Source organism: Panthera tigris, chromosome D1 (genome assembly GCF_018350195.1).
Source record: "Panthera tigris isolate Pti1 chromosome D1, P.tigris_Pti1_mat1.1, whole genome shotgun sequence".
NCBI classification, from domain to species: Eukaryota; Metazoa; Chordata; class Mammalia; order Carnivora; family Felidae; genus Panthera; species Panthera tigris.
The window spans coordinates 61,644,478-61,656,982 of NC_056669.1; the positions used below are offsets into that span (position 1 = coordinate 61,644,478).

The 12,505-nt window shown below is 38.1% G+C and overlaps 1 protein-coding gene across 1 annotated transcript; it reads left to right on the top strand.

Moving 5' to 3' along the window:
- Positions 1 to 7,902: 7,902 nt before the first annotated feature.
- Positions 7,903 to 8,880, top strand: LOC102957430 (olfactory receptor 52H1-like). The gene has a single exon (XM_015542099.2). The coding sequence runs from the start codon at positions 7,903 to 7,905 to the stop codon at positions 8,848 to 8,850; it is 948 nt and encodes a 315-aa protein (XP_015397585.1). The 3' UTR covers positions 8,851 to 8,880.
- The last annotated feature ends 3,625 nt before the right edge of the window (positions 8,881 to 12,505 follow it).

Genomic DNA, 12,505 nt, shown 5'->3' on the forward strand with positions numbered 1-12,505 from the left:
ATGACATTCTAGCCTTTACCCTGACCATTGAACTCACCTGGGCCCCTTTCTATTATTCGTCCCTCTGAGACTATTTCAAAGTCATCTTTTTATAGGAGCTCCATTCAATCCACTCTCTCTGTTAAAGCTAGAGTGATCATTTTACAATTCATATGATAGTGTCACTTTGTACCTTGAATCTCTTCAGTAATTCCATTGCCTTCAAGATCATGCATAATATTGTTCTTGGTATCAATGCAAGGAATGGAAGAATTTAATAAAAAGAGCAATCTTGCATGAAGCTCAAAGCCTTACACGTAATTTACATTTATTTACACTTCATTTATGTTTATTTTGCTTAATTTGCACATCCCTGACTCTTTGAGCAAGTAATTTCAGAAGCAATGTTCTTTTTGTGTGTGTCATACTCAATGTCCTATTATTTAAAACAACAACAACAACAACAAAAATAATAACAACAACAACAGCACAGGGTGCGTGGTGGCTCAGTCAGCTAAGCATCTGACTTCATTTCAGCTCAGGTCATAATTTCACAGTTCATGAGATTGAGCCCCATGTCAGGCTCCATGCTGACACTGCAGAGCCTGCTTGGTATTCTCTCTCTCCATCTCTCTCTGCCCCTCCCCTACTCTTTCCCTTTTTCTCTCTCTCTCAAAACAAATAAATAAATATTTAAAAAATAAAACAACAACAACAACTTGGTGTGAGTAGAGTGTGTATTGAGTGGAGTTGGGTAGGATTCATCTATGTTCCTCTTAAGAAACTGTCCCAGGATAAAAACACCCATTTCCTAAAATCTTCACTGAAAGAGAAGCCATAAATTTAATCAAGATGAGCATTTTAAATTACTTGGGAATAAGAAGTAAAGAGTAAAATTGGCATAATGAGATAAGATCCTCTGTGTGTCTGTGTGTGTGTGTGTTGACATTTTCTTTGCTGTCTGTAGTGCCCTTAGGCAGCTCAGAAGATACCCAGACGGGGCTGCTTTATCCATGCCACAGTTACAAACCATCATACTTATTTGCTCTTTAATTTATCTATCCACACCTACATTATGAGCTCCTTGAAGGCTGAAACTTAGTCCTAAGCATCTTCTTATGCCCTTTGGTATGAAAGTATGTGATATAACATGTGTTCTCAATAAATGTTTCATACACCTTCAAACTTCACCAGAAACCCCTTCCTTTCTGCCATTATCCCTAACTTTTCCTTTCTTCCCTATTCAGTTTAGATTCCATAGTATATAATTGCAGTCATTGTCGTGTTAACCCTAAACTCAACTTGTTCTAAAGTCAACTGTCCTCCTTACATATTCAGTTAAAAAAAAAGGAATCTTAATGAATCTTAGTGAAGTTAGCTCTGTATGTTGGGGCAGCTGGATAAAACGACTGTGCAAGATACACTGATATTACTGTTAATATATTAAGACGGTACATCACCATACTTGCCAGCTTTCAGCTTCTCAAATGCATCAGATTTCTCATTTTCTCTTCTCCCTGCGCTTTCTCTTTATTTATTTATTTTTGTTTGGCAATTCCTATTTAGGCTTCAACTACAAATCCCCTCAGATAAAATTAGATTAGTATCTCTTATATACATTCTCACTGCACAAGGTACTTTTTATTTCAAGACTTACCACAACTTTAATAAGATGATTGCTTGTATACTTAGTTGTTTAATATCTATTCCCCCATTATGTGTCATCAAGGACCAGGTTCACGCCTGCCTGCCTTGTTTACCATTGCATTCCTATCGTTTACAATCTCTTAGGTTGTAATAGGCATGCAATAAGCATTTGCTGAATAAAGGAGTTGAAATGAATAAGTTTTAGTTAATGAATGAAATCCATTTGCTTAGAGGGAGTCTACTTGGATTTGTAACTCTAAATAATCAAAGAAAAATTATGGAGAGTCATGGAAAAAGAATTTTTCCACAGAAAGGTGATAGTTGTTTCCCCACTTATTCCTCAGAGCTCTTCTTTAAATTAAGCATTTCCAAGTTATCATTCCCTTACTATAGATGCAGAAACTGATTTCTAGAACAGTTAAAGTACTTTGTTACAGCACAAGGGAGGGATGAGTGGAATAAGCGATAAATTCCAGATTTTTAGCCATAAGACATTGAAAGTAAACTTCCTTCTTGATCTGATGGGCAGTTGTACACAGGGTTCTATTGGAAGGCTGAGACCATACCCTGGCTGGATAGCTATGATTTTCAGATTTGTGTGTGCTTTGTGTTAGAGGTTTGCTCTAGACAAATAGATTAGTAGCCTATAGTCTAAAAATGGACTGAACACAAAATTAGTAATGATTCTTCACTGAGGGAAGATGGACAGAATTGCCAAGCAAGAGTGAACATTGAAATAAGTATCTAAAAAGAGAGGCCTCTTCACATCTGGAGACATGCAGTCCCAGTGAGAAATAGCTCCAGGGTTTTGTTATATAAGGCTAGAAGTAGATGCATTTCAGACATTTATGGATTTTCCACTATGAAATACTCTCTGCTAGGGATTCACAAGAAAATGAAACAGTCCTTGCACCAGAAGTCTTAGGAGTTCTATACTGAGCGGACACATGGTAGATATGACTCTTTATCAAATTACTGATCAAACTAGATAAAGACCCTGATGAGGCTCAGGTGTGCTGCTATCATGGATTCCAGAATTTCCAAGTCAACACTAATATGAACAAAGGTGTAAGTTCCTAAGCTGGGAAAGTGTTAATTTGGTCGAAACTTTGCTCATGGCCTAGACTGACTTGGGGCCTTCAGACCTGAGGCTTATAGGTCCCCTGGGTTCAGAGGGCCTCTGTTCTAACTTGTCTCAAATCCCCAGAGACATAAGAGATGTACATTTGCACTCCACTCCTCTGGGCTCTGTATTGGTTCTTCCCTACTGTGAGCATGATCTTACATCTGTCCTTACTGCCCTGGGAACTGCTTCTTTTGTTCTTTGGTCTGTTTTTTACCTGCTGTGTTTCTGCACTCTCTGATCATCACCTTGCCTTTGCAAAGTAGTTCCGGGACCAGGATCTACAAGGTATAAGCCGGTGGTGAGGAAAGCAGAACTATTAGGGAGTAATAGCAGGGAGCAAAGCCAATGAGAATAGGAGCTGGTGAAGAGGAGAGGAGGAGTGGGGAAAGACAGGGCTCTGAGGAAGAGGAATAGACAAGATTACAATTCTGCATATAGATTATAAAGCTGACACTCATGCTAAGAGAATGGTATGATAGACAGGTGTCTATTAGGAGCTTAATTCTGAGCCCCTCTCACTGTTTTTCCTCAAATGTTTCTAGGTTTTTCTGGTCAAAATTTATAATGCTACAGATGTAGGTGTTCCTGGGTGTCTCAGTCGGTTGAGCGTCCAACTTCAGCTCTGGTCATGATTTCACAGTCCGTGAGTTTGAGCCCCACGTCGGGCTCTGTGCTGACAGCTCAGAGCCTGGAGTCTGCTTCAGATTCTGTGTCTCCCTCTCCCTCTGCCTCTCCTCCGTTCATGCTCTGTCTCTCTCTGTCTCAAAAAATAAACATTAAAAAAAAGAATTAAAAAAATATAGTGTTACAGATGTAAAAATAAATAAATAAAAGAGAATGAGTGGTCATGATACATTTAGAACTGACCATTTCAGGCTGGGACCAGACATATGGAGATTGAAATTTCATATGCCACCTCAGAGATTATTAGGTTATCCTATATGTGTAAGCATGACTTTGTATTTGTGAGTGCATTTATGAATGCTCTGAATGTCCTGTTCTTTTAGGATGATAGGGGCAAAATCCACCCACCCTACACACCACAGAGAGACACAAATACAAAATAGAGTTGAACAGCTGCTTTCTGGAATGGGTATCAAAAGAATCCTTTTGAGACCCATGGACCAACCATGGATATTCCTCTCCCTAAAATGGGGCAGAAGAAAGATATTCACATAGACACACTTAGCATAAAAAAGAGAAATAAAGGCAAGGTATGGATTATAATACTCCATGATCAAGGTATTGCTGATGGACCTGTCCTGTGTTTAGTTTAGTGCTGGAGGAGACAGAGAACATAGAGATATAGCCTATATTATTAGCCTTAGGAGAGAGGAGAAAAATGCTCAGCAGTCAGTCAGAGACCAGTAAGTAAGGTGGGAATAGAATGCTTGCTAAATGCAAAATCCTATTCAGGAAACTGTAATCAAAGAGACTGTGATCAAAGAGTACTAATAGATTAAAGAGAATGTATAGTTAGTAACACCAGGGAGGTTTCAAGAATGGAAATGTAAAGCCACAGACCTCTTTTTATGTATCTAGAACTTTTTATGTATCTAGAACTTTCCTCTAGGTGAGGAAAGTGCTACTAATTTCCCACATTTAGCTGCGTCCTTCCTTCCAGACCATCTTTCAGTAGTGTGCGGTGACTGTGAATCCCCTAGGTTTGTTTGGTGGAGTCTTCATCTCACCAAAGTATTTCAATATGGAAGTATTTAATATGGAAAGCAAGTTTTCATCCTTTTCCAGATCTTTAATTTTCCAGAGTTTAAGTGGAGGGACCTACATTATATTATTATGGTAGGCTTTGAGGATATAAACTTGAGAGAGGTGGGTGAATGACAGGGTGTTCACAACACTATTTGGATGATCCAGTTCATTAGTATCAAGTCCAATGGGCCTCTGCCACTCATTTATTCAACAAGAACTTGTTGAATATTCTGTGGCAGACACTGTTCTAGGGATAGAACAGTGAAATAAGCAGACATGATATCTATCCTCTTCAAGTTTACCATTTGTTAAGTGAGAAAGCTAAGTAAAATAAAAAGAAGAGTGTGGGAAGTGCTCTGAATGGCTACTGTGGAGTGCCAGGAGTGTACCTGGGAACATTACCTAATTTGGATATTGTTCAGGAAAGCTTGCTGTGTACTGTAGGGAAAGTTAGCTAGAGAAAGAGAGAAATGGACCAAGCTAACAAAACTTCCAAGAACAAATGTAGGTGGAAAAGAAATCAGACAAGAGTATTCCCCAAAGCTGAAGTTTAAATTGGGGGGTGACACATTCCATGGACTAAAGGTATCTCACTTTTGACATGGGAAAGAGCTTTATGGCCCTATGTGGAGCTTGAACCCATGATCCTGGGTTCATGACCTGAGTCGAAATCAATAGTCAGATGCTTAACCAACTCAGCCCCCAGGTGCCGCTACATATTTTTTACTTTTTAAAAAAATATTCTGAAGTTTTGTTACCCATTAATTATACTACCAGCTGATCTTCTCTGTATCATTCCAACTTCAGTATGTGTGCTAAGGAAGCCAGCAGTATTTTGGTGTCTTTTGATTCCTATACACAGGACTTTACCTCATTCTTTTTAGAAGTTATATACAGTAAATGTTAAAATTATTCCCACGTTAAAAATTAAAATGGTGCCAGCTTTTCAATTTTTATTTTTTGATATTTTAATTTCACTCAAATTTTGTATTATAAATGTTGCTGCTGTGAATATCGTTAGGCCACTTATTTATTTATATAACTGTATCTGTGGAAGCATTCATATATTGGGAACTTTTGGGACAATGGATATGTGCACTTTATGTTTTGATTCATATTGGCAAATTGGTATCTAAGAATGTTACACAGTAAACCCTTCTAAAAGAGTTATAACAGCTCTTATTTCCTCAGACCCTTCACAGAATTGGCTGTTATCACTCATACCATCAATCTTTTTAAAGTCTTTATTAATGGTAAATAATATACCTCATCATTCATGTTTTATATTGAACTTACTCATAAGACTGAAAATCTTCTACATATTTATTAAACATTAGAGTTTCTTCTCATGTGACTTGATTATTCATATCCATTGTCACTTTTTCCACTTGATTAAAGGGCTTTGCTTCAGTGACTCTAAGAATACTTTAAAGAAATGTATTAAATGGAATTATATATTTTTCTTTTGAATTAGTGCATTTGTCATGGAATTTTTTGCCTCCTGTTTAATTATTATTTCTCTGTAATAGTTTGTCCTTCCAGTTTCCAATCTGTGTGTGTGTGTGCGTGTGTGTGTGCGTGTATGTATATATATATATATATATATATATATATATATACATGTGTATGTGTATGTGTATGTGTATATATACATGTATATATATATATATATATATATATATATATACACACATACACGCACACACACACACACACACACACACGGTAGGGGATGTGGGATGTAGGCAAAGTGGCTTATACATAATTTTGTGGCAGTGAATAGGGAACTGAAATCTTAGCTCCTGAAACCTAGCTCAGTCTTGTCTATGCATTAGCCTCTGCTGTAACTGAATCTACTTTTAAAGAAATGAACTGCACTTAGATTTGAGTACCAAAGATATTTACTGCTGCTGACTGCTGGACTTGCTATTTCTTCCTATCTGGAATTACAGTCTTTCCATCTTTTTTCCCCTCTCTAGTTGGGATAGACTCTACATCACATGTACCTTTAATTGCTCAAGGAAAATTGGTACATTTGAGTTAGAATGCAGAGGTCTTGCTGACAGATGACGGCACATGGGATGGAACAGCCAATGCAAGGGTAGCAATAAGTGGATGTAATACAGAGATACTTAGGGAACAAACCTGTAACATGATACTTGTTTGGAAGATGAATAAGATGATTGTGTGTGAGAGGATATGATTAAGATAATTTCAAGGCTTCTAGATTGAGAAACTGTGTTATACTATCATTTGCTAAATTGGAAAACATTATAGGAGAAACAGATTTGAACATGCTGAGTAGGATGCGCATGGGATTTCTAACATGGCAGACATTGGGTAACTAATTCCAAAGCTAAGGAGAGAGGATTGTCTTCAAAATTAAAAAGTTCAGAATCTTCAACATAGGAGTTACAAAGTCATGGCATTTGGGGTTATCATCCAGGTGGAGTTTATTAACCTAGAAAGCAGCAGACATATATAGAGCACTACAGAATGCTAACTACTCAAGACCATGTGGAAAGAAAAATGAGTGAATACTGAAGTTGGAGAAAAGATTTGTGTATCATGTCACAAACAGAAGAGTTTTGGAAGAAAGGCCCAGCTGTTTCATAAGTCTCACAAGAATGAGTCATTGTATAGATTAGACAGGGGCATGAATGCTGTGGCATAACTCTACCCGGAGACTGGGCTCCCTCTGCTGGGATGTCTTCTGTGAAGGTTCAGAACAGGGTTCCATTCTTTCCTTGAGACCAATGTGACAGAGTGAGTTATTGGAGAATACCTTTTCTTGGAAACTTTTCCAACTTGGTAATATCTGAAGACAGAGTAAACCACTTAAACCTTAGATTCTAGGGAAGAATATTCTTTGTCTCCTCTTTATGTTGGTGAACTTTGCTACAATATTGATGAGAACGAGGGCAGATGCTCCACTGCAGAGAAAGAGCAAAAAAGAAAAGAGACTGCATGGTCTATTTTGGTGTTGGACATTGGTCCTGCCTTTGTTTAGCCCCTTGGGACCCTACAGTTATTATTCCAGTTCACTAGGGTGGAACTTCACATTGAACTTTGTTGCAAATTCCTAACTAGTCATTGTTTCTCTGCCTAATAGTGTTTTGTGTACATATTTTCCTAGAAACCTTCCTGGGTTCCTGGTAAGGAGGCAGGACTAAAATTGTATGACTGGAGTTATGTGACTTGTGTCTCTGTGAAAAAATTATTTTGATCCCACTTCTATTATGACTTAAAATTGTAACTGAAAGTTTGGCAAGTATTTTTAGTCAAGAGAAGAGGCAAAGGATAGCTTATTCCTTTACAGAGCTGAAAGTGAGGGGATAATATTGAAGAAGACTCAGAGGTGGATGTCTGTAGATCATCGTAACAATCAGCCACAAAATTTTTATTTTCAGTCTATGAGACACATCCAGTCCAAGACCATAATGACCACATTCAACTTGAGCAGCTTCAATTCAGGCCCTTTCATCCTACTGGGAATCCCAGGGCTGGAGGAGTTCCATGTCTGGATCGGGATTCCTTTCTTCATTATCTACCTTGTGGCCCTTGCAGGCAACAGTGTCCTTCTCTACCTTATTTCCATGGAACGCAGCCTTCATCAGCCCATGTTCTTTTTCCTCTCCATGCTGGCTGTTACAGATCTCATCCTATCTAATACATGTGTACCCAAAACATTCAGCATCTTCTGGCTAGGTCCTCAGGAAATCACCTTTTCTGGATGCCTTACTCAAATGTTCTTTCTCCACTATAGCTTTGCCATGGATTCTGCCATCCTGTTAGCCATGGCATTTGATCGCTATGCTGCTGTTTGCTTCCCCCTAAGATATACCACTATTCTTGCCTGTCAGATTATTGCTAAAATTGTAATGACTATTGTTAGCAGGAGCTTTTGCATCATCTTCCCATGTGTGTTCCTATTAAAACGACTACCTTTTTGCCGAACACTCATCATCCCCCACACGTACTGTGAGCACATAGGCATAGCCCAGCTTGCCTGTGCGGACATCTCCATCAACATCTGGTATGGATTTGCTGTGCCTGTAATGACTGTTACATCAGACCTGATCCTCATTGGCATCTCCTACACTCTCATCCTTCGTGCCATCTTTAATCTTCCATCCCGAGATGCCCGCCAGAAAGCCCTCAACACGTGTGGTTCCCATGTTTGTGTCATTCTTATATTCTACACACCAGCAATGTTCTCTGTCCTCACCCACCGTTTTGGTCACAATATTCCTCACTCCTTCCACATACTGACTGCCAACCTCTACGTAGCCATCCCTCCTGCACTCAATCCAATCATCTATGGGGTGAAGACCAAGCAGATTCGGGAAAAAATCATCCTACCCTTCTTCCCTAAAGGGAACTATTGACATGAGACTGAGAGCTTGGGAAAGGAAACAGGTAACCATATTATTTTGGAATGCATTTTATTTTTTTACAGCTAAAATATCTACAATGGTGATTTAAATACATATGAAATCTTAAAAGTCTTCCATGTGTTATAGGAATCAATAAGACAAAGTAAGGAAGTAGATATCAAGAAAGACAAAAAAAGTTGAAGAAGATATGTCTTCCTGAGACAATAGATCAGAGGGTAATTTCTGTCTTATTTTGAGATAGATTTCCAAGACTTATGGGATAAGATACTGATCATATATAATGTGGATAGATATTATTCTTAATAAAAAGGTTAAAAGAGATGACTAAGGGTCTAATAATTTAAGATACCTCTGTTGGATATTTTCCAGATGACAGTTGGCAAAGCTAACAGCAAATGATTACCTTCCTTTAAGAATCACCAAGGAAAATTAGTCATCTACAAACAGGGTTCTCAAACATTAGTGAGTATCAGAATCACCTAGGCAATTTGGTAAAAATGCGAAGTCCCAGGCTCTATCTTACTTTAATGGGACTCAGTATTCTTTAACAGTTCTCTAAGTGATTCTGAGACCTAAGAAATCTTGGATCCTTCCAAATCAGAAAAGTCCTGCTCCTTTGAAAAACCCATAGACTTGATGCTTACAGTAATTTCCTGGCTTGGAAGTAACATAGCTCTCTTTTGTACTCCCCATAACTTCTTCTTGCTCAGGTATTATTGATCCACCTTAAAATTCCACAACTCTAAGTCTCATATCTTCAAAAAATATTATCAATTATCTCTACTTATTATAGTCTTTTAAGGAGTTCACTTCTGGCACAAAGAATTTTTGTGATGATTATTGGTGATCTTAATGAACACAGAGATGACCCATTAATAACTTGGTGTGATAGGTTTATTCTCTAAAGATAGCCACAATACTATATTCCATCTTCCATGCTTTTCTGCAGTGTGAACTTGCAATTCCCACATTATAGTTGGAATTTAATTCTACTTCTCTTGAATTGGGTCTAAACATAGGGATTCCTTAATCAACAGAATTCAAGGTAAGTGATATTGTGAGGTTTCTGAGGTTAGGCCACAAAAATCTTTGCAGTTTCCCCCTGGATCTCTTGAAATGCTTTATCTAAGTATGCTCCTTCTTCAAACTGAAACACTGAGCTACGAGTATCCCAAGCAAATGGAGAAGCCATGTCTAAATATTCTGGTGCACAGCCCCAGTTGAGATCCCAGCTGAGTCAGCAGCAACTACCAGTCATGTTAGTAAGCCATCTTAAACATCCAGTCTAGTTGAGACTTTAGGTATCTGTAGGCTCAACTGACATCTCTCTATAATGTATAAGAGACTCAAGAGAGAACTACTCAACTGATTGAAGCCAAGTCATAGAACCACAAGAAGTAATAATTTGCTGTTTTAAGCTAATAAACTTGGGGATGGTTAGTTATGCAGCAATAGATAAATGATGCAGAAATTGGTAACAGGAAGTGGGGTCTTTCTTGATGTAGCAAAAAACCTAAAACATGTAGCATTAGTTTTGGAACAGGCAGCACATAGAAGCTGCAAGTGCCTTGAAGGAACTGTTAATGGAGGCCTGAAAGACGGTGAGAGAATTATTATTGGGGGCTGGAGAAAAAGGTATAAGTGCTATGCAGCTGTAGAGAGTTCAGAGATACCATAACTTAGAAAGTAGAAAATATACCTAATTAACTGATGTGTTTGGCCAAGGATATTTTTTAAGCAGAACACTGAAAATATCAACATTATTTTTATGCCACATATTTTTATGCCACATAAGGTACAGAGAGATGTAAGCTAAAATGAAATTATTCAGTGTTCAAGCATAACTTAGAGTAAATATGAAGGAATCATGGCTTGCTGAATTCAAATAAAAAAGAAATTTCCTTCCAGCCTCTCCAAATTACAAAAGACTCTCAAAGGAAAAAAAAATGTCCTTAGGGTGTAATATTATCTCTAGGATGAGACTATAAAATCTTTTGCTAAGAGTAAGAAATACTTAAGGATATGTGTAATTAATCTTTTCAATTAGGCAAAGAATCTTCTAGGAATCTCAAGGATATTTCCCCAGAGAATCATTAACTCTCAGGCAAAATCAGACAGAGAGCAATCTGGAAGATATTTGTGGGTATGATTTTTGTCTAATGGAGTAAACCCTAAAAGATTCATAGAGAACCACATTTTTTTTATTTTAAAGAGAGAGAGAGAGCACCAACAGGGGAAAGAGGCAGAGGGAGAGAGGGAGAGAGGAAGAGAGAAAGGGAGAATCCTAAGCAGACTCCACACTCAGCACAGAGCCTCATGCGGGCCTTGCTCCCACAACCCTGGGACCATGACCTGAGCCAAAATCAAGAGCCAGAGGATCAACCAACTAATCCACCAGGTGTCCCAAGAACCACAATTCCACAATTTTTAAGAGAAATGAACAGATGTAAGCACCATCAGCTTGGACTAAAAGGGACAGAGTTAGTGCAAAATGAAAAGAGGCCTTTAGGTCTCCAACTTTATTAGGCAGGAAATAGATGAAGAAAAGAACTCAGATGTAAACACAGGTTACTACTCAATGAAAAGCAAAGATGACACAGAATACAAAAACAATTGCCTAGAGGTTAGACAAAAGCCACGGAGAATCATTCCCAGGGAGAAGGATCTAATCCTTATTAAGAAACTGGTTATACTAATCTCTGGCTGGATTTTAGAAACTATAATGACCTAGTGACTGTATTATGACTCTCCCAATATTTTGCATATGAGTATCTATTACAGTTACCCATCTCTGTATCACCATAGTGTGTTGGCTGTATAAATAGTAGATTTCCTTCTCATTTCTTCACACAACTTCAGATTGAAAGGAATTGCATTCAAGGATCTGTATACAAGGAACTGAACCGAAGGAGCTCTATTCACATTATGTCCTGATTTAGAGGCTGAGATCCTAGACTTTGAACTAGGGAAGAGGTGAATGTATTTTGTTTTTGTTTTGTTTTGTTTTGTGAAAGTATTTGGTATGTAAAGGGAGATCTGTGATATTATGGCCTAGGGTGCATTAGTGCAGGTTTTATTTTCCAAAGATGACCAAAACAACATCTTTATATACAAAACAATATCATTTACTTTTCTGCCATATGATCTTGCCAGTCTTCCAAGAGGTGTAGTGTAATTCCACTCCCCTCTTATCTGGGCTGGCCTTAGTGACTTCCCTGAAAAAATAATGTAATGGATGTGACATTTCAGGATATCCAAGTCTAGATTATAAGAACCCTTAACTCTTCTTCATTGGTGTCTTTAGATAGATATTTTCATTTTTGGACACTCTCCGTAGAACACAGCCACAGTACTGTGAGAATCCCAGACCACATGGAAAGCTTATGTGGTTAACAGCCTAGCTGAACTACTAGTTAATAGCCAGAATCAATTGTGTCACTTTTTATGAAACTTAGAGATAACCCCATCCAAAATCTTTTTTTTAATTTTATTTTTAAAAAATTTTTTTAACGTTTATTTATTTTTGAGACAGAGAGAGACAGAACATGAACAGGGGAGGGTCAGAGAAAGGGAGACACAGAATCCGAAACAGGCTCCAGGCTCTGAGCTGTCAGCACAGAGCCCAACGCGGGGCTCGAACTCACAA